The 23,526-nt window shown below is 48.7% G+C and overlaps 1 protein-coding gene across 2 annotated transcripts in view; it reads right to left on the bottom strand.

The window, feature by feature from the left end:
- Positions 1-1,300: 1,300 nt before the first annotated feature.
- PCGF5 (polycomb group ring finger 5) overlaps positions 1,301-23,526 on the bottom strand; it is a 479,167-nt gene continuing 456,941 nt past the window's right edge. For both annotated transcript variants that reach the window (XM_069239871.1, XM_069239870.1), the window contains exon 10: positions 1,301-1,956. In XM_069239871.1, the coding sequence (XP_069095972.1) occupies positions 1,909-1,956 (48 nt within the window). In that variant the 3' untranslated portion in view covers positions 1,301-1,908. The remainder of the gene's footprint in view (positions 1,957-23,526) is intronic.

Here is a 23,526-nt window from a genome sequence, read left to right as displayed (position 1 = left end):
ATCTGGACAGCTTTAAATAAGGTTGAACTCAATTGAAGGGAATGACAATGGCTATCACTTGTAAATATAAAACTGGGCCAACAGCAGTATCTGCATTTGTTGCACACATCAGCAGAGTACTGTTACACATAAAATAACAAAGGCTTCAAAAGCACATTGCATGAATTACACACAGGAGCCTATTCACAAACTGCATTTTGGTTTATGTTAGTAGTACTACGACAGTACTAATAACGTACTACATAATGCTATTCCCAAACTGAAGCAGGGAGGTCCCGCCTCCGCTTCTACTATCTTTTTCTGTGAGGAGATCTCTGCAAATGTATGAATTTTGTTATTACATATGGAAGTGACAGAGGGTAGTGGCTGGAAAATGAGGAATACGTCTGACCGAAGGGGAGGAAATTAGGGTGGACTAAGGAGGGGCTTAGGGAGAGTTAAGGAGGGCTTTAGGAGGGGACATGCACCCACCCACCCACAAAAGAGTAAGCCTGTTCCTAATCACACAGAGCACTTTTAAATTTACAATAGCCAAAAGGAATCCAAAAGAGTAGTAAATTACCTCGGGCCAGAGCTGTAGTAATTTTCTACATCAATTATAATATTTATTAAATGAGTCTCTCTATAATTGTTCTTACATGTAACAGACAAAAAAATCTACAGCTCTATTAACTTAATTCTAAAAGAAAAAATAAATCCAGCCTAAAATAATTTTTTAATTATACATTAATAATTATTAAAAGAAATGCATAGATAAAAAGTAATATAATTCTTTTTTTATAAAAAAAAAGAATAAACTGATTTTTTACAGCAAAACCTTATCAAAATATTTGGCAATTAAATATTATTTGTATACAATTTTAACATTAAATTATGTTTAGTCATATTTAAGTCCCTACTTTCATCATTTTCTGTGGGAGGGTGTTGCAGTATTAAGAGTTGGCCATTTGATGCTGGACTTGCTACTGTTATTTTTTTGTGATTAGTAACTTTACACTCATAAATTTAGCTCTACCCTCTTTTTCAGGGGTGAAAAAGTGTGGACATACACTTTTGGGTAACTCTGCACTCAGATTTTGTGATTAGCCCAAAGTAGTAAATTTACTTAAAAATGTAAACTCCCACGTGTAACCTACACACAAATGTAAGCTACCACTGTGAACAGCCTAGAATGTGTTTACATTACATGAGCAAAACCACAAGTACAGAGATCATACTGAAATGTGTAGCACAAGTACATCTATACCTGTAAACGCCCATCTGCATTGGTTCAAATCTATTAAAAAATAACACAAGGAAATCAAAGTGGACAAATAAACCTGTATTATTCTATTTGAGAAGCTCTTGACATTCAGTGCAAACAAGTTAATTTCATGACTGATATATTTCCTTTTTAAAGGTTAAAATGCAAGTCAGTGTCACAAAAACAACTGTATTAAATAGTTTAATACAAATACTATCAAAGCATAATCTGTCTCTTTCAATACATTTCTAATTGTCATTGTATTGCACAAAGTATACTACAAACTGCAACATCACAAGATATATTCTTTCTGCCAATGTGATAACCTCATCAACACATTAATTAATATACGTGTGCAATAAGGAAGGAATGTGTTCTGGAAATTCAGATTTCGGTTTAGTGCAAAATAGGTTAGGATTTTGGCTAAGACTTAAAGTCTGTTGGAAAGCTAGCTAAGCTAGAAAAAACGATCCTATGTACATATTCCAGCTCATACATAGCAGGAGAATTTTTGAAAAAAATATAGATGTTGATGATTTCAAGAGACGGCTCCTTTGAATACAGTAGGTCTCCATGGTCCACGTCTGTCTATCCATTCACTCGTTGTAGAAGTGTTGATAAGTAAATAGTGCAGGGTACAACATAGTGGGATCCAAGATCATTTGTTAACCGAAGTCTATTCTTGGACGATACTGTAGTACCATAGGGTATAACTAAAAGAAAAAAATACGAATTACACATTTTTTCGTATCAAACTATATCTACAACACATTTAAAATTACAGTACTATTTCTGCTAATGGACAAGGGTTGCCTTGTCTCCATCACTGTTGCAAAATGTTTAGATGTAAACATGTTAATTGAGCAAAGCACATCACGGAGCACAACCTCCAACAGCACCCCAGAACCATCAGACTTTCTCAACTACATCAAGCAGGATTATTCAATGGTAATAAAAACAGAACCAAATAGGAAATCAGCACCTGGGAAAATTGTAGGAGGCCAGAAGGGCCAAGAACCGAGAAAAAAGTATACCTGAAAATATGTTTTCAAAAATGAAAAAAATATGAGCCTCCGCTACGGAGGAGTATCCCGGAGCACGTGCATTACATTACCACCCCTCACAGCTACCACTTTATTCCGACCCAATCAAAATATGGGAAGTATTAGCGCATATCAGCAATCATCCAGTCCTAGTATTCAGGTCCTCCAATACGGATCCGCCAGACTCCGCCTGACTTTTATTTCCAAAAATACTCCATTCACTCGGGTTGGAGATAAAAATGTCACTAATGTGCTAAAAATCTGTGAGTCTGAAGCACTGCTCAAAGCACGGAGCAGTGTCCCCTTTATGCACTACTGTTTCTGTCCCATGAATGGGATCAACATTAGTCCAACTACATCATTAGTATTCATTATCCATTAGAACCTTTGTTCTTATTTATTTATTTTTTTGATCCATCTACGCATCCGCAGCTGAAGGTGGGCCATACTTCATGTTATTTAGGAATTAAATCCTCAAATCAAGTTTCACAACATACCCTACTACATAAAATGTGAACATTGTCAAAAAGTTCACAGCAAATTAAATTTCATTCACACGAATTTCAAACGTGTTTTCTTCATTTTATCAACATCTTGCTTCACAACTTGCACCATCCCTCCAACTTGTGCTACCCTACCTTTCCCACCATTGCAATAAACATAATTTTGATTTTAGACCGTTATATTGGTTATTGATGAAGCGCATCAAAGCTTTCTCTCCATTGAAGGCACACTTCTTCAGCAGAATCATGGGGCCTGATCATGAGTTTGGCAGGCCCAATGCAAGCCCACCAAACTCGCTGGGTGGACCCCACGAGGGGTCGTCCCCCCACCCTATTACAAGACTTCCACCTGTCTGACCTGGCTGACTGGCGGAAACCTTCAAATAGAGCGTTCCCGCCATGCTATGAGATAGCAATTAAAGGAGCTTAGTGCTAACTCATAGCAGAGGGGGTCCACCAGCACCCTCAGAGTGCGCACATTCTGACGGTGCTGGGCAGGGGGACCCCTGCACTGCCAATTCAATGGGCATGGGCATGGGCAGTGCAGGGGCTCCCCTGTGGCCCCCTGCACCTGTTCTCCATCAGCCTTTTCATTGTTGGTAAAAAACATGAAAAAGGTTATCGGAGAACAAGGTATTAATCAGCAGGTCGGCGCTGAGTTCAGTGCCGCCCTGTCTGATTACAACCAGGACTGCCATCACCCCGTTGAGATCTTGGATCCTAGCAGAGACGGCAGTCAGTTGGTGGTCTGCCCGCCAAACCTGTAATGTGGCAATCGGATCTCCACAGCCGTGGCGGTCTGACCGCCACCGGCAGCCTGGCAGTCTTGTGACCGCCAGACTCATAATTAGGCCCAAAGTCTTCTAAAGCTTTCTTGTGGGTAATGCTTTAGGGTGCAAAAAGCCAGTAGATCATGGGCGGCAGTGAATGAGGGAACAGATAGTGATCTTACCATAGCATGGACATAGCAGGCACTGCAACACTCAGTCTATGAACACCAGCCACCCTAGGGGTGCAAAAACATGAGGTATAAAAGGGTTGTGCTATGTTCTGTACTGTCCATGACCCAATTCAGTTACATGGTGTGGAATAAAGCGATACCAAAATTAGAACATTATTTCAGTTAGAAGGGCTTATGTGCACTAAACTGAAAAATAAATAAAAAATGTAGACAGATCAAGACAAAACTGTTCGGGCGCTTCACTGAAAGATTACTATTGGTGTTATATTTTGATCTAATGAATGATTTACTTCCCTTCTCAAAAGCTGTACTTTTATTATCATTTCTTATATATATATATATATATATATATATAAATATATATATATATATATATATATATATATATATATATATATATATATATATATTTACACACACACACAAACACACTCTATCACAGATCAAAACTATAACTATGTGGCATATATGATTCACAGGAATCACCGGCGGCATTGAGGACGGTAAACTGAAAGTGCTTGTGACCTACCTTGAATCGTAGGTAAGGTCTGTTGGCCGGCAAGACGGGAATTTGAAAGTATGCGTCTTGCAAGTCCAACACTATCATCCAGTCTCCGGGATCCAGGGCAGATAGGACCTGAGCAAATGTCAACATTTTGAACTTCTCCTTTTTGAGGAAGAGGTTGAGGGACCGAAGATCTAATATAGGCCGAAGACCTTTGTCCTTTTTCCGCACACGAAAAAGTAGCGGGAATAGCAACCACGACCTACTTCTGGCAACGGAACCCTCTATAGCTCCTTTGGCCAAAAAGGCTTGGACTTCCTTGCCATATGATCCTATGAAGGTGGCATGGCTGGAGGAGGTGTCTCGAAGGGGAGGGAGTAGCACCTTCAGACAACTTGAAGGACCCACCTCTCCGAGGTAATGGATTGCCATTGGGGCAGGTGATGGCAAATCCTGCTGCCAACTGGCTCCTGGTGTACCTGCAGACTAGAAAGGTTTGGAGGCTGAGGAGGGGGTGGGGGTGGACTGGGTGACCCGCTGGTTCCCTGATCCCCGGGAGCATGGGATCCCCCACCTACGGCCGCGTAGGGGCTGTACAGCATGCGCAGGTCGATGGCCAGGGGGGAAAGGACCTGGTTGGGTGCCCGTTCTGTAGCCACGAAAGGGGCGAAAGGCGGACTGCTGGGGTCTAGAAATGGGTGCGAGGCCAAGGGACTGGGCCGTGGCTCGGGAAACCCTTAAGCGCTCGAGCGCCTTGTCTCCGAAGGGACGTATGCCATCAAAGGGCAAGTCCATCAAGGATTGCTGGACATCCCCTGAAAAGCCAGTGCCACTGTTGATACAACCAATCTGCCCAGAGAGTTGGTCGTTTCCAGTCCACAATGGATCATGAACTTTGCTGCATCCCTCCCATCTGTTATGGCTTGGAAAATGATAGTCTGGGCCTCATCCGGAAGTCTAGGCAGCACTTGCGTGACCGTATCCCAGAAAGTATGGGAATAGCGGCCAAAAAGGCATGCGGTGTTCACGGACCGCAGCGCTTGACTGTTGGAAGAAAACAACTTCTTCCCCAAGTTGTCCAGTCTTTTTGATTCCCCATCCGGGGGTGCGGCAGGGAATGCGCCAGATGAAGAAGAAGCCTGGATGACTAGGCTCTCAGTCAAGCTGGTATTCTATAGGATCCAACGTCCCTTCCATTCTCTCCCCGTATCAAAACCCACAAGAATAAGGGTCTGGATCAACCCAGGGCCCAAGAGAGCCCTTAGAGAATGGAATCGGCATAGATCGACAACGTTCAGGCTCCTGGTCTTCGGGTATGAGGATAGGATTGATGTCGATTATGGGCCCAACCGATGTTGGGAGCGTCAACGTCTGACTCGAAGGTGGGGAAGGTCGCTGTGGCACGACTGGCGTCGGGACGGATCCGCGATTGGATCCGGAGAGACCCTCCAGAGACGTGGCCGAAGCCGATGACTTTGAACCCGAGTGAGACCCTCATTGACTCACTTGTGCCCAAGGGCGCCGAAGGTGGTTCGAGCTGCCCAAAAATGAGGCGCATTGCCTCATAAAATTCTTTACGCTGGACAGCGATGGCTCCGGCTCCCAGGAAGTCAGGGAAGCGCGGAGTTGACCCAGATGAAGGCTCCGATGACGGAGGCCTTGAGCGGCAACACTCTTCCCACGTCGCGTCGTCCGAGCGATGGGGTGAATTCGAAGAACTCTTATCCATCTTCGACTTGTTCTTCTTGTGACCCGGATGTACCGGTGACTTGGAGGACTAGGAGTGGTGATGACTCCCCAGCCGATCTTGAGACCTTCCTCTCAAACGAGACCGTGAGCGCCGAGCAGTTGAGTGTCGGGCTGCCATGAGCTTTAGGGACTGCTCCCTCAAAGCTTTCGGGTTCATGGCCCGAACTCGGAGCACAACTTCGGGTGATGATCGCGCTCCAGGCACCAAAGGCACACGAGGTGTGGATCCGTCACAACATAGTTCGGTGAGAAGAGTCACAGAACTTGAATCCGGACTTGCAGGACATCCCTCGACGCATCCGCGAACTCGTCAAAAACTTCAACAAAAGTGTTGACGTAGGTAGCTCTTCTCCAGATTTGCGCACAGGCTGGTGCCGAAAGAAAAGAACTGACATCAGCGTACCGGAGTGGCGCCTATATACGACCGCAACGTCATCACGGTGAACACAACGCCGGTGACGCCCGAGAGTCGACCGACGCCACCTGACGGCACGCAGTGGTACTGCTTGAAGAAAAATCTCCAGATCCAGTCTGACACCTGGTGAAATTCAAAGGTAAGGAATCTGCAACTAGACGTCTCTATCAGATATTTTCTAGTTGCAGACTCCTTACATTTTAATTTTCCCCAGATGTCAGACTGGAGCCATAGAACTTTCTGAGCAATACCACTGCGTGCCGTTAGGTGGCATTGACTAACTCTGTGTCCGTCGTCAGCGTTGTCCCAACTATATATGATGTTGCGGGTCTTGTACAGCTGCCACCCCTGCGCACAGACGTCAGCTTCTTTACGTGACTTTCCACGCCAAAAACACAGAGCCATAAAGAACACTGAGTACTGGTGTGTCAAAACTAAGGCCCTTAAGGGGAGTCCCTTGCCCTAGAAATCAGTTTGCAGAGCGGATGGATGGGTGGGTCGGTAAGGAATCTGCAACTACACTAGGTCTCTACCAGATAAGGCATTACTGAAGGTAAGCAACTTGTTCATCTGATAGAGACTTCTAGTTGTAGACTCCTAACCTTTGAACAGCAATGCCATCCCCGGAGGTGGGTCTGTGAACCAAGATCATACTAGAAAGTCCTGCAGGACTGAACGGGCAAAGTACCTGTCCCTAAGGACCTAACTGATCTGGAGGTAGTCCGCTTCTGCACTGCCCGACCTTTCTTCCCATCCAAAGAGTTGATCATCCACCCGCAAGAAGGCAGAGAGTGGGTAGATTTGGATGCAGAACCTTCCCCTGCGCCTGCATTTGAAGATCCTCCCAAAGGTCAAGTCTGATCAGAGGGTCCATGGACATGCTGACCAGATTGGGATACAGACTCTCAGTGCCAAGTCCGGAGCCAGAAGGACTGCTTGGGCGAGGTCATTCTTGATCTTCTTAAGAACTCTGGGCAGAAGTGGTGTGAGCATACAGGAGGCCTCAGTTCCACTTGAGACGAAAAGTGTCATAGAGCGACTGCTGCCTTGGAAAACCCAATGCGCAAAACTGCTGACATTGTGCATTCTCTGCAGACGCAAACAGATCTAACCAAGCCTCTCCCCACTGCTGAAAGAGACTTTTCTCCACTTCTGGACGGTGAAGCCATTCGTGATCCAGTAGACATTTTCAGCTGAGTTTGGCTTCATTGCTAGGCAGATCACACATACCTCCAACAGGCTGATGTGAAGTCGGGACTCTGCCGGAGACCAAATGCCTCTGATCTCCACCCCTCCCAGATGGCCGCCCCATCCCAGGAGTGACACATCTGTCACTACTATCAGATCTTGTTGGGGAAGGGAGAAGGATCTCCCTCTGACCCAATTGCGGTTTGTTAACCACCAATGCATATCTTGGACAGTTCCCTCCAAAATCTGGACCTTGTTGGAGAGATTCCCCTGATGCTGCACCAACTGGAACTCCAGGTCCCACTGCAGAGCCTGGATATGCCACCTGGCATGTTTCACCAGCAGGGTGCGGGAAGCCACTAGGCCCATCAACCTCCGAGTCATTCTCACCGAAATCCAGGACACAGGCTGAACCATCAGTATCACAGCCTGAATATCCTGGACTCGCCGTTCAGGAGGATAAGCCTGAAACTGCACTATATCCAGAACAGATCAGATGAAAGGGAGCATCTGAGAGGGAGTCAGGCTTGACTCTGGCACAGTTACAGTGAACCCCAGCGAATGCAGGAGGTCCACCGTAGTCTGAAGGTGGGAGAGGACAGCCTAAAATGAGTCCGCCTTCAACAGCCAGTCTTGAGATAGTGGAAGACTGAAACTCCTGCTCTGCCCATGTGAGCTGCCACCACCGCCATCACCTTAGTGAACACTCGAGGGGCGCTGGTAAGGCCAGAGGGGAGCACAGTGAACTGAAAGAGCTTGTGGCCTTCCGTGAACCGCAAGTAACATCAGTAGGCAGGCAGGTTGGGAATATGAAAATAAGAGTAGTACAATTCCAATGGTACCATCCAGTCTCCTGGGTCCAGGGCAGATAAAACCTGAGCCAGGATAAACATTTTGAACGTCTCCTTTTTGAAGAAGAGATTGACCTTTTTGGGTACCAGAAAGTATTGGGAATATCAACCATGACCTACTTCTGCTGCTGGAACCCTCTCTATAGCTCCTTTGGCCAACAGAGCCATAACTTTCTCGTGGAGAAGAGACAAATGATCGGCCGTCATCCGATCGTATGATGGTGGCATGGATTGACAGGTAGTCTCAAAGCAGAGAGAGCCCGACCTGTCTGACGTAATGGATTTCCAGCAGAGCGGGTAATGGCAAATCCTGCCTCCGTCTGACCCTTGACGGGGAATCAGCCTAGGAAGGCTTAGAGGCTGCTGCAAAAGGGAAGGGAGATGGCGGACTGGCCAGACTGCTGGCTCCCTGCTCCATGAGGTTGGTGGATCCCATGCCCTCAGCCACGCAAGGCCTGGGCAGCATGCACGGCACAGGGGCTGGCCGGGAATAGGCATAGTTGGAGACCCCTTATGTAGCCACGGAAGGGACGAAAGGCAGACAAAAAGTTGAACAAAGTACGGTCAAAAAGTGACAGAGGGGTAGCTTTCTTTGGATCAGCGCTAGCTGATGCAGAAAGAAAAGAACTGACACAGCACACCGGGGTGGCGCCTACATAGGACCGGCAACATCATATCTGGTGCAGATGACGACGACCGATACAGGAGTCGATTGATGCCACCTAATGACGCACAGGGGTATTTCTCAGAAAATTCTCTGGATCCAGTCTTACGTGTGGGGGAAATTTAAAGTTGAGGAATCTGTAACTAGAAGTCTATTACATGCAGTTATCTTCACAAACTCAGTTCACTACAGCACAAGTCACAGAAACTACTGTGTTTTAATTGCAGGATCATAGTCAAACTTTATATGATTTGAATTTTGCATCAAGGCCCATTGCATCCAGTGCATGTGTAATGCATGTACAATATGTATACTTGTGTTAGTAGCCGCCTTGAGTGTAGACATAGTGGAGAGTGAATATATAGGGAAAACTACAAAAATCTGCTTTCCCTGTGCCAGAGAACGTTCCTTCAAATTAGCAGCTGTTGAGCCATGAGAATCTTCTCAGTCAGAGTGAATCATCCCTCTGCAGTTGAGAGTAGATGAGATTTATAAGCTATGGGAATTGTACATCCTTCATTGTAAATTAGAAATGTACAGCCTGCATTGTTAGGAACAACCCTGATTACTAGGTCTGTCTTGTTGTCCTGGGTATGAAAATATTTTGTCTTCAACGTGGTTATGTCTTGTATGCTGTGTATGTAGTGTCTGCTGCTTGTATCCATAGTGTCTGAGGTAATGTAGAACCTTGGTGTGCAGAGGATTCCACAAGTCAGTTGGAAGAGCTAGGACTGAGCTGCGGTCAACAAGCTCCTGATGGGGTACTATTACATGCAACTTAGTTCAATAAATCTACTTGAAAGTACATATGACTGTGGAATTCTTTACTTTGTAAGTTGGCTGTCTGTAGTCCACGTAAAATAGCAGTATCCAGCTTTTTCCGAGAATAGTTGGACATCATTAAACCATAAAAGGGCATCATTTGCACAGCATAATTGTGGTAAGTAAGCACTCCCAAAGTTCTAATACCCCATTACGGCAAAAATGCATTTGGAGGTTGTAAGGTGGCAAAAGATGAGTGCCAATGCTTTCCTGTGCTGGATATTTTCTAAACAAGAACAAATCCCATAATCATAAGCAATTTTAGATTTTCGAATGTTTATTTTATATCAATGTAAAAGTAGGAGAGATACTATTTGGCCCATTTTATTTAGGTCCTCTTTTAATTCGTCATCTGTGGTGTATAAGTCATTAAGGTACCACAACAGTTCAGGATCTTCTTGTAAGATCTCCAAATTGTTTGCTTCAAAAGCCCAGAGTTATTGTTATACCCTGGAGGCAATCTAGTATAAGCACACGGGTACCTCCAAAGGCAAAATCTCTTCATTACAGTGATTCAGTTATTATATCTTGACTAGTAAACCATTAGCAATGTCCAACGTAATTTTGTACTTTTTCCTAATTAAATTATCATCAGTCCAGGTAGAGGAGCAGTTTTCATTGCATGTGTGTGTGTGTGTGTGTGTGTGTGTCTTCAAATTTCTATAACCTAAAACAATGCTTTAGTAATTATCTGGTGTTAACACTGGAAAAAGCTGACTGTTCATGTTGAGGTGCATGACACTATCACACGCTGATATTTTAATTAATCCACGATCAAATCAACCTTATAGCATGCTTCACTTCCCCCATTAATGGATACTGAGCTTGTACCTAGAGTCTTTATCCCATTCTTTGGATATTTTTATAATGCAGGCACTTGCTTTAGAACTCTATGCCTATTTTTGCCTCAGCTATTCTGGAACTAAGGAGGAAGGCTTCCTTTATTGACTCCTTATAATGAGACGCTTCTCTTACTGAGAATGGACGCCAGTCATATTCAGCCAGGATGATGTGTTGTGCACCAGATAAATACAAACCTGAATACAGTCTTTATGCTTTCAATTTCATTTCTACAATATAATCTATACCAGGAGTGTTTACATGTCCATCCAGTTTTTGTACCTGAAAGTAATCTTACTTGGTGTCACTGGCAGATGCTCTTCGACAGTCTAGCAAACTACAGTTACTTCTGCTGTGATGTCCGAAAGCACTCCTGCCTACGTCTCTTTCTGCATAAGAATTCACAGTATCTGAAGCATGCTTTTTTATTCTTGGCAAAACCAGTCACTTTCTTGTTTTTAAAATGTGCGTTTAATCCCAAGCCTTTCTCTTCCTTCTTTATGCAATTTTTTTTTCCTGCTCTTCTGCCTGGTGTACTTCTCTTTCTCATGATACTCAGATCATCTACTGCTTTCAGTCTATCTACTCTCCCCAAAATCTTGCAAAGAACAGAAAGACCAGCTATCAGTATACTGCTACGAATGCAGCCATTTCAATTTTTCACAGCCCTCAGACCACCATTCCTGGACTCCTTCACAAGGAGATCCAATAATAGTCCTCTGATTAACTCTGCTTTTTCTTGTTTTCTAGAGATTCCTCTTTCACCAAACCCTCAGAATCATTTGTAGATCTGAGTTCTGGTTTTGAAGCACCTAAGGTATTGTTGTTGGAAATGGCCTTTCTACAGGGTCACCCCCAAACTTTTTGCCTTCCTCCTCCTATTTTTCTGACCTCATTTTTGCTGGCTTTAGGACTCTGCACACTTTACCATTGCGAATCAGTGTTAAAGTGCATATGCTCTCTCCTTAAAACATGGTGACATTGGCTCATACCCAATTGGCTTATTTAATTTACTTTTAGGTCCCTAGTCAAGTGCACTACATGTGCCCAGGGCCTGTAAATTAAATGCTACTGGTTGTGCCACCCCTAACCATGTCTCAGGCCTGCCACTGCAGGGCCTCTGTGTGCAGTTTCACTGTCAATTCGACTTGGCATTTAAAAGTACTTGCCAAGCCTAAAACACACTTTTTTCTACATATAAGTCACCCCTAAGGTAGGCCCTAGGTAGCCCGTGGGACAGGGTGCTATGTAGGTAAAAGGCAGGACATGAACATGTGTGTTCTATATGTCCTGGTAGTGTAAAACTCCTAAATCAGTTTTACACTGCTGTGATGCCTGCTCCTTTCATAGGATAGCATTAGGGCTACCCTCATATACTGTTTGAGTGGTAGATTCTGATCTGAAAGGAGTAGCCAGGTCATATTTAGTATTGCCAGAATGGTAATAGAAAGTCCTGCTTATTGGTGAAGTTGGGTTTAATATTACTATTCTAGAAATGCCACGTCTAGAAAGTAAGCATTTCTCTATACTCAAAACCTTCTGTGCCTTACAGCCTGTCTCCAATCCACGTCTGGCTGGGTTAAGTGACAGCTCCCTTGTGCATTTCACCAAGACAACCCCAAACACAGGATGCTCAGTCACACCTGCACACATCTACATACTGAATGGGTCTTCCTGGGCTGGGATGGTGGAGGGCCTGACACTTACATTTGAAAGGACAGTGACCTGCCCTCACACAATGGACTGCCAAACCCCCTACTGGGACCCTGGCAGACAGGATGGAACTGAAAGGGGACATGGTGCACTTCTAAGCCACTCTTTGAAGTCTCCCCCACTTCAAAGGCACATTTGGGTGTTTAAACAGGGCCTCTGACCCTACCAACTCAGACACTTCTGGACAAGATACCTGCAACCCGCCAAGAGGAAATGTCTGGCTGCCCAAAGGACTCACCTGACTGTTTTTCTGCAGAGGACTGCTGCCCTGCTGTTGCTCTGCTGCCTGGCTGCCCTCTGCCTCTGCTGAGAAGTGCTCTCCAAGGGCTTGGATAGAGCTTGCCTCCTGTTCCTTGAAGTCTAGGCACCGAAAAGACTTCACCCTGCAGAGAACTCCTTGTGCAGTGAATTTGACGCAGAGCCTGCCAGAAATGACGCACAGCCTGCATTAAGGTGAGAAAATCACCGCATGCTGAACCGGAACGACGCATCCAGGCTCCCCGAGAGGGGATCGATGCACGGCCCACCGGATCGACGCAAGGTCGAGCCGGAACGACGCAGCCCGACGTCCCGTGAGAAGAATCAATGCAGCACCTTCCGTGTGATGGAAATTTCCACACATCGCCCACCGGATCGACACAGCTCCTCTGACTTTGTCTGGCACTCCCAGGATTTCTTCGCATCGTTTCTGTGGAGTCCGAATACTCCCCAACCCGAAGAGGATCCAAGTCTTCCCACCGGAAATCGATGCAAAGCCTTCTCTGTGTGAAAACCTTTTGCCCATCGCCTGTGTGCGCTGGAGAAATCGACACATACCTCCCCGTTTTCCACACATCTCCTCCTCGGCGGCCCCTTGCGGAGATTTTGAACACAAACCAGGTACTTTGTGCTTGTAAGAGACACTTGCTGTTTTTTAAGGACTCTTTTTATAATTCTCTGAAGTGATATTTCAACGTGTACTTTTTTGAATCCTGATCGTTTTGACCTGCATTTATCCAGATAAATATTCTATATTTTTTTAAACACTGTGTGGTGGTTTTTTGTGGTGCTGTACTGTGTTATTGCACGAATTATTGTGCAAATATTTACACAGTGCCTTCTAAGTTAAACCTGACTACTCAGTGCCAAGCTACCAGAGGGTCAGCACGGGATAATTTAGATTGTGAGTGACTTACCCTGACTAGTGTGAGGGTCCTTGCTCGGACAGAGGGTAACCTGACTGCCAACCAAGACCCCATTTCTAACAATTGTGATTTACTGAAGTCCTTGGGTCTGAAACAATTATAGGTAATTTAATGATTTTGCTCCGCAACAGCAGCCAAACGCTAGCCTATGGCCACCAAAGATGCTTTCCCCAAACAACACTAAGGCCTACTAAAGAGACAGTTTCAAAATTTCAGATCAACGTCATACCCAAATAAACCGACAGAACTTTGTCAGTATTTTATTCTATCAAAAATAGTCCACCATGTAGTACAACCCTCTACAGGTGGTTCCATACCAAGTGGAACACACGTAGTCAATAGCCTATGTTTATGTTGGAGTGTCATAGGAGGACTGATTTCAACTGATTTATTTTGCAAACAGTACAAAATGGCAATTCATCTCACTTGCTGGGGGTTTTACTCTTAACAGCATTAATATGTTGTGGTCTAATTATCTGCATTGGGGGTGGTTCTAGTATAGCAGTAGGGCCTAATTCACCAGTCCCTCTCGTCTACAGTACAAGTTGCCAAAGTGAAAAGTCATTAATTCATCCAGTGGGTACCTTAATTCCGAGGCATTTACATTTCTTACATCAGGATGAGTATCATAACCAGCTAATATTGGTCAGGAAGACCTTAAAAGACTCAGGGGACCAATTATGATTAGTTTCACTACAAATGGTAGCTGCACATCAAACCATGATTGATATTCTTGGAAAGCTATGGGAATATTCCATAGTGTACATCTTTTACAGGAATAAGGGCAGCCTTATAGGTAGCAGAAAGCCAAATAGCATGATTTACAGGATTAAACTCCACCCATGAGTAGAATATTTCAAGAAGGTATGCCGAAAGTGCTGTACCTACTATAGTTACCACACTCTCCCTGCCTCAGGGAACTGTCTTCTTGGGAGTTAATGGGACAAAGAAATCCCTAAAATTTGCCATTATCGGTACAGGCACTGCTACTATTTTAATTAATATTCAGAACAGGATTAGCAGTCCATTTGAATGGGGGAACCTTTTACTAGTCAAATGTCAAACAGACCCTAAACAAATAAGGAGCTTATAAGCTCAGGAAGGAAACCAATGTAACAGAAGTCTAAAATTATTTGTGTGGCTCCTAAGGGTACTCAAAGCCCTAGCCCCACACTGTGTGCCATGATACATTTCTGCAGGTTGCTAAGCAAATACAACCCAAGGTTAGCCACCCAAAACTCTTATGCAGCACAAGTATGTACAAACCTGAGGTGGGGAATGAGGCAGATTGTACCCAACGTACCCCAAGCACACTGGGTTAGCATCAAGCCTGTGAGACCACAGAATTATATTTATTAGAGAACCCTGGAGCCATTCTGCCCCTTCCGCCCCATGAATGAACACAGACAAGGAATCCACACTATAAGTTAAGACTTTTTTTTTTTTTTAAAGAATGCCCTATTTAGTTCTGAGTATGAATAATGGTTACAAATAGGGATAGGATACATGAATTGATTAAAGGCATGGTAACATATGAGATGGAAGTAAATGAATCAAATCATTAATGGAATCAATCTGTACCGGAGCCCTTCTCTTCCTAGCCACAAGCTGACCATACCTCAGCACCAAAGTGTTTGTACCTCTGAGATATTGCAATCTATGATTACTTTAAAAATCAAGGCTGTGGTCTGGGTTTATAAAGGCATTTGCTGTGAAAGTATGTACAACACTAGTTGTGCCAGTTTATGGCCTTCAGCTGGAATTACTTCTCTGCTCCATGTCCAAAGTGCTCTTGTATCAGGCTTACATAGTATTTCAGAATTATTAGGAAAATGTCAGACCTCTTGATTCATGATGTAAAATGCACAAATTCGCACATAAATTACACTGCAGATTTACCTAAAGCTATTATACCACATAAATCACTATTAGCAAATACTATGGTGGTCATTACAACCCTGGCGGACGGTGTTAAAGCGTCGGTAAGACCGCCAACAGGCCGACGGTAAAAAAATTGGAATTACGACCGTGGCGGAAACCGCCAACAAAGACAGCCACTTTAACACACCGACCGCCACGGCGGTACAGACAAACAGCTTGGCGGTCACCGCCAACAGACAGGCGGAAGACAATGTACTGCCCACAGTATCACAACCTACCAATCCGCCACCTTTTCCGGGGCGGATTCCCCGTGGACAAAAACAGGGCGGAAACAGGACTTCGAAGGGAAAACGCTTACCTCTACATACCCCACGAGAAATTCGGACGCCATGGAACCCGAGCTGCACATCCTGCCAGCCCTCATCTTCTTGCTCCTCTACCAGGAGCACGAACGCCGGCGGCGAAGACAACGGTGAGTACTGCACCTATGACACAGGGGAGGGGGGAGGGAAAAACAGGGACACACACACGCAACACCCCCACCCTCACCCACTACAACACACCCACTAATACATATTTACACATTATAGTTACACCTCCCAACTCCCCCCGGAAGAATGCAAAGACAAAAGGAAATGAGTGTAACCATTGTAATATATTAAAATCAAGTAAGCAAAAATATATATATACACACCATAAACAAAATATACACCAAGCTTAGTAGTCACAAAATATACACCAAGCTTAGTAGTCCAGGTAGTGCTCCAATGAAGTCCGTGGAACACTGGGCCCACACGGTATGGGCAAGGCCCACACAAGATCCCCGACCATGACGGAGAGAACACTGCAGGGGCATCAGAGAGCAAGAAAACAGGCACCTCAGGGGGAGGGAAAGGGGGGCACCTCAGCCGGTTGAGTGCATGACGCCAAATCCACGAGGGAGCCACATGCCCACTGTTCCATCCTGGGGAGTGCAAAGCCACAGTCTCTCAAGTCTATACAGTGGGTGGGTTCAATCCTGGGGAGTGCAAAGCCACAGTCTCTCAAGTCTATACAGTGGGTTGGTTGCCCACTGTGCCACCCTGGTGAGTGCAAAGCCACAGTCTCTCAAGTCTATACAGTGGGTGGGTTGCCCACTGTTCCATCCTGGGGAGTGCAAAGCCACAGTCTCTCAAGTGGATGACAGTCTCCACTGGTTCTGGAGGGGGCATGGTGCCCAGAGTGCTTCATCCTGCTGAGGACAGAGGTAGTGGGTGCCTTTCTCCACTGGTTCTGGAGGGGGCATGGTGCCCAGAGAACTTCATCCTGCTAAGGACAGAGGTAGTGGATGGGAATATCCACTGGTTCTGGAGGGGGCTTTGTGCCCAGAGTGCTTCATCCTGCTTGTGACGGACTCAGTAGCGTCAGTGCCCTTGGCGCTCATGGGCCAGCGGTGCTTGTAGCGGCGGTGCCCTGTTCAGCGGTGCTTGTAGCGGCGGTGCCCTGTTCAGCAGTGCTTGTAGCGGCGGTGCCCTGTTCAGCAGTGCTTGTAGCGGCGGTGCCCTGTTCAGCAGTGCAGAGGCAGTTGTGCCCTGTTCAGCAGTGCATGAGGCGGCGGTGCCCTGTTCAACTGTGCTTGCAGCGGCGGTGCCCTGTTCAGCTGTGCTTGCAGCGGCGGTGCCCTGTTCAGCTGTGCTTGCAGCGGCGGTGCCCTGCTCAGCGGTGCTTGTAGCGCCAGTGCCCGTTTCAGCGGTGCATGAGGCGGCGGTGCCCAGTTCAGCAGTGCATGAGGCGGCGGTGCCCTGTTCAGCGGTGCATGAGGCGGCGGTGCCCTGTTCAGCGGTGCATGAGGCGGAGGTGCCCTGTTCAGCGGTGCATGAGGCGGAGGTGCCCTGTTCAGCGGTGCATGAGGCGGCGGTGTCCTGTTCAGCGGTGCATGAGGCGGCGGTGCCCTGTTCAACAGTGCATGAGGTGGCGGTGCTCTGTTCAGCGGTGTTTGTAGCGGCGGTGCCCTGTTCAGCGGTGCTTGTAGCGGCGGTGCCCTGTTCAGCGGTGCTTGTAGCGGCGGTGCCCTGTCCTTTCCTTTACAGTGACTGAGCTGCTGGCGGTCCTCTCTGTCCCAGAGGGGCTTGTGCTGGCGGCCCTCTCGGTCCCAGCGGGGTTTGTGCTGGCGGTCCTCTCTGTCCCAGCGGGGCTTAAAGCGCGGTCCTCACTGTCCCAGAGGGGCTTGTGCTGGCGGTCCTCTCTGTCCCAGCGGGGCTTGTGCTGGCGGTCCTCTCTGTCCCAGCCGGGCTTGTGCTGGCCGTCCTCTCTGTCCCAGCCGGGCTTGTGCTGGCGGTCCTCTCTGTCCCAGCAGGGCTTGTGCTGGCAGTCCTCTCTATCCCAGCGGGGCTTGTGCTGGCGGTCCTCTCTGTCCCAGCGGGGCTTGTGCTGGCGGTCCTCTCTGTCCCAGCGGGGCTTGTGCTGGCGGTCCTCTCTGTCCCAGCAGGGCTTGTGCTGGCAGTCCTCTCTAGCCCAGCGGGGCTTGTGCTGGCAGTCCTCTCTAGCCCAGCAGGGCAGGTGCTGGCCGTGGCCTCCTGGACAGCGGGAATGATGGCGGTGGCCTCCTGGGCAGCGGGGATGATGGCGGTGGCCTCCTGGGCAGCGGGGATGATGGCGGTGGCCTCCTGGGCAGCGGGGATGATGGCGGTGGCCTCCTGGGCAGCGGGGATGATGGCGGTCTCCTCTGCCGTGCTGCCCTTCCCAGACTTTCAGGGTTTCTTGTGGCCCTTCCCCACCTTGGAAGGTGTCGCAGCTGACTCCACACTCCCACCGGGACCCCTGGGATCGGCTTTGGAGTCTTCCCCCTCTCCCGCCGGGCACTGGCCAACTTTTGATGCTTGGCAGGTGGGGGACTGTCCGTGCTGTGGCTCCATGCCACACTGGCTGCGCTGGTGGCCGGTGCACGCCAGATTCCGGTGACTACAGGCACCACTGGTCCCGGAGATGTTGTGGCTGAGGTGCTAGGTTGGGACCTGGAGAGTCGGGCCCTAGGACACGGACAGGGTGGGGGAGGTGTGGGAAAGAGGTCAAGGTTGGACAGGAAAAGTTTTTGGGAGACACTGAGATGGGTAGCTGGAGGGGGTTTGGGAGTGGAGGAAGAGGTTGTGGTTGTAGGAGGTGTTCGTTTGGTGACTTTGGGTGATGGTGTATTCGCTGGAGGCTGTCGTGAGGTGGATGGCTGTTGGGTGGGTGTGTTCCGGCGTTTGTGTATCTTGGGAGGTGGCGTCACAGACACACTGGGAGAGGACACAGGGGACGTGTGAATGGTTGTGGGGGTGGTGACTGCACGTGAGCGGGTTGTGGTGGTGGGTGTGCTGGTGTTGGCAGTAGTGGCTGTAGATGTAGTGCATGCAGGTGTGAGTGTAGATGAGACTGGGAGGGAGGAGGGAGACGAAGAGGAGGGGGACACAGTGGAGGCAGTGGATGTTTGTGTGTCTGCATGTGTCTGATGCTTGCGTGAGTGCCTGTAGGATGTGTGGTGCTTATGTTTGCCTGAGCTTCCCTTGTGTGTTGACGTGTGTGCATGCTGGTCTGAAGGTGTGCTTGAGATAGGCTGGGGTACAGGGGATTGGGTCTGGGTGGAGGAAGTTGGAGGGGGGAGGCTAGAGACAGGGACAATGGCTGCTATCAGTGCTGAGGCCAGTGTCTGAAAAGCTCGCTGAAGGGCCGTCTGACCAGAATGAATGCCCTCCAGGAATGCATTGGTTTGTTGCAACTGCCTTTCGACACCCTGGATGGCATTCAAAATGGTAGACTGCCCAACAGTGAGGGACCTGAGGAGGTCAATGGCCTCCTCACTGAGGGCAGCAGGGGTGACTGGGGCATGGGCTGAGGTGCCTGGGGCAAAAGTGATGCCCACCCTCCTGGGTGAGGGGGCACGGGGAAAGGCTGAGGGGCTGCTGGGAGGGCGGTGCTGGTGGGGGGGGGGGGGTGGCTGTACCTGTAGATGCGGGGGGCACAGATGTTGCTGCCACCATAAGGGAGCTCCCATCAGAGGTCGAGTCCGTGTCACTGGTCTCAGCTCCTGTCCCTGCCGTGGAGCTCCCCCCGCCCTCCGTCCCACTGGTGAATTCAGACTCCGTAGTGTCGCCCCCCAGGGCCATGTGGGATGCAGCTCCCTCGTGCTCCGGTGCCACTGCTCCTCTGCCTGATGATGCTAATGCACACAAGAACAGGGAGACCACAAAAAGGGGGGGGGGACGACAGAAGAAAGACATGTTCAGTGCATGCATTACCGCTACCGTTGGCGGACACGACAGACACAGAAGCCCCCTGCACTACGCGGCGCTCTTGGGCTCCACTGTTCAATCCCTGGGAAATGGCCTACTAGGCTATGGATGACATCCGCACACATGGATGACACAGGGGCATGACTGGGTGTACTTGGAACTCTACAGAGGCGGGGTGGGGTGCCTTACGGAGGGATCTTGCCTACTAAACTCGCCCTGGCCTAGGGAAACCCACAGCCCACCTCCCCCACCCAGACACCTCCACTGAGCGCAAAATCAGCAGGATGAGAGTGTACTCACCCCCTTGTGGCTGCTGTGATGCCCTCAAGTGCCCATCCACCTCCGGGTACGCCACCGCCAGGATCCTGAACATCAGGGGGGTCATGGTGCGACGGGCACCCCTCCCACATTGGGAGGCCATCCCCAGCTGAGCCTCCGCTGTCTTCTTGCTCCAGCGGCGAATGTCCTCCTATCTTTTCCGGCAGTGGGTGCTCCGTCTGTGGTAGAACCCCAGGGTCCGGACGTCCTTGCCAAATATCTTTTTTCTGGTGGGCGCTGACCTACATAAATTGTACATGGGGAAAATAAAAGTTATTACCAACTGCACCGTCACAGTCATTGGCCCCCATCCCTACCCTTGCCATGTGGCACATGCACTCACCGTCGTTTCATGCATGCCGCAATGACCCCCCCACCTTCTTACATCCACCCCACACAGGCATAGCCCATACAGCATGCTCCCAGTGTACTTACCTGTTTGTCTGGAGGACCGTAGAGTAGCGTGTACTGGGGGAGGACCCCGTCCACGTGTTTCTCCAACTCCTCCGATGTGAAGGCAGGGGCCCTTTCCCCAGACACTCGAGCCACTGTCTCTTCCAGACCGAGGTCACAGCAGCACTTGCAGTTTACAACCCAGTTTGCTGGGTCACAGCAGCACTTGCAGTTTAGGTCCTCTCCTGTCGAAGATCAGGTATCGAGTGATTGAAAAGATAGCAAATGGCAGTCACGTCCGCGGCGGTGCGTACCGTCACCGCCGGTGTACATCGTCATTGGCTCCTGGGACCCATAGGGTCCAATGATGCAGCATTGCGCTGCGGTCTTCGACCGCTTACCGCGACGGTGTACAACGCCAGCACAGTTACCTCACATCCCATTGCCGCCATTTCAGGGGCCCACATGGCTTCATTTTTAAGTGCGTCTAACATACCTAGGCTTAGACTCAACACACATACAGGCCACTTTTTGGATTAGGATTCGTGTTCTTTGTAAGTTGTGGGTTTGTACCTCTGAGTTGGTTGACTCTGTGCTTGCTGTTGTCCTTCATAGGCACCGTCCGCTGGGACATGTGAGGAGATGGCGGCATCCTCCGGTGTACAGACCGCTGGTGGACCTGTTAACAATGGAGGAAAGACATGTGATCATCACATACAGGCTTGACCATGCCACAATCCAGGAACTGTGTACCTAGCTGGAGCCAGACCTGATGTCAGCTATCCGCCATCTCACAGGAATCTCCCCTCAAGTGCAGGTGCTGTCAGTGCTCCATTTCCTTGCAAGTGGGTCATTTCAAACAACAGTGGCCATAGCATCAGGGATGTCCCAGCCTATGTTTTCAAACGTGTTGTCCAGAGTGTTGTCTGCCCTGCTGAAACACATGCGGAGCTACATTGTTTTTCCTCAGGTGGAGGATTTGCCTACAGTGAAAGGTGATTTCTATGCCCTGGGACATATCCCCAACATCATAGGTGCCATTGATGGGGCACATGTGGCTTTGGTCCCCCCCGCAGGAGTGAACAGGTGTACAGAAACCGGAAGAGTTATCATTCCATGAATGTGCAGATGGTGTGTTTGGCAGACCAGTACATCTCCCATGTGAATGCCAAGTTCCCTGGCTCAGTGCATGACGCCTACATCCTGCGGAATAGCAGCATCCCTTATGTGATGGGTCAACTCCAGAGGCACTGTGTGTGGCTATTAGGTGAGCACCTGGAAGCAAGACAGTGGGAATGGTTGTCTGGGTCTGGGGTTTTCCCTACAGGTTAGTGTGTGTCTAACAGTTGTCCATCGCCATTTGCAGGTGACTCTGGTTACCCCAACCTGTCATGGCTACTGACCCCAGTGAGGAATCCCAGGACAAGGGCAGAGGAACACTACAATGAGGCCCATGGGCGAACACAGCGGATAATCGAGCGGACCTTCGGCCTCCTGAAGGCCAGGTTCAGGTGCCTCCATATGACAGGTGGATCCCTATTCTACTCACCAAAGAAGGTGTGCCAGATCATCGTGGCCTGCTGTATGCTTCACAAATTGGCTTTGTAACGACAGGTGCCTTTTCTGCAGGAGGATGGTCCAGATGGCGGTGTTGTTGCAGCTGTGGAGCCTGTGAAGACGAGGAAGCAGAAGAAGAGGATATGGACAACAGGGACTCGGTGATCCAGCAATATTTCCAGTGAGACACAGGTAAGAATACAAACCTGCCTACTACATGTACTTTAACACTACTACCTCTCTACTGTCTGTCGTTTTCACTCAGTGTATTGTCACTGAGTCGTCACTTTCCCTTACGATTTCACAGATGTGGGTCCCACTGTGTGACATCTTCTTTGATTCCTCATGGACTAGAGCTGTGTGACATAGGTATGTTGACATTACAATTGAAAGAGCTTTTTGCCACAGTAATTGCTAATACACTATTCCGAAATCACAGACTGACTCCTGATTGTTTTGTGCTTCAAGGGTGTTTATTTAAGTGCAAAATGGTGGGGGGGGGGGTTGCAAAATGGTGAGGGGTGATGGTGGAGGAATGTCCATGGCAGAGTCCAATCTATTAGTCTCACAGGTGCATTGCCCAAATGGGCATAGGAAGTGGAGCTCGGGCAGTTTAAGGATGGACAGGGTGACAAAGTGGGACAGAAGGATGACATTCAGGGTGGTCTCATTTCTTGGCCGGGGTCCTGGCATCATTCTCTGTCTTTGTCCTGCATCTCCGGGACCGTTTGTGGGGTGGTTCTCCCTCTGCAGGGGGTGGGGTGCTGGTGTGGTGGTCCTGTGGCGGTGCCTCCTGTCCACTAGCACCAGCTGAGGTGGTGGGCAGTTCCTCATCCATGCTAGTGTCAGGGGCCCCTTGTTGTGCCACAGTGTCCCTCCTGGTGTTGAGTACTTCCTTCAGCACCCCTACGATGGTGCCCAGGGTGGAATTGATGGATCTGAGTCCCTCCCTGAAGACCAAATACTGTTCCTCCTGCAGGCGCTGGGTCTCCTGAAACTTGGCCAGTAACGTTGCCATTGTCTCTTGGGAGTGGTGGTAGGCTCCCATGATGGAGGAGAGGGCCTCGTGGAGAGTGGGTTCCCTTGGCCTGTCCTCCTCCTGTCGCACAGCAGCCCTCCCAGTTCCCCTGTGTTGCTGGGCCTCCGTCCCCTGGACCGTGTCCCCACTGCCATTGCCCCAAGGTCCCTGTTGTTGTTGGGGTGGTGGGTTAGCCTGGGTTCCCTGTAGTGGTGGACACACTGCTGTTTGCGTGTCCTGGGGATCCTGGGGACAGAGATATGGGCCTGCTGGGTGGGTGCTGTGCTGGTGTTTCCAGAGGGGGGAAGCTCTGTGGTGGCCTGTGACTGTGTCAGGGGAACAGACTGTCCTGAGGTCCCCGATTGGCAGGGCTGGTCACCTAGATCCAGTTGGACAGAGCTGCTGTCATCACTGTGGGCCTCTTCTGT

The sequence above is a fragment of the Pleurodeles waltl genome, chromosome 6 (genome assembly GCF_031143425.1).
Source record: "Pleurodeles waltl isolate 20211129_DDA chromosome 6, aPleWal1.hap1.20221129, whole genome shotgun sequence".
Classification (NCBI taxonomy): Eukaryota; Metazoa; Chordata; class Amphibia; order Caudata; family Salamandridae; genus Pleurodeles; species Pleurodeles waltl.
The sequence above is the reverse complement of the archived record's forward strand: the minus strand, read 5'-3'. Positions and strand labels throughout refer to the sequence as shown.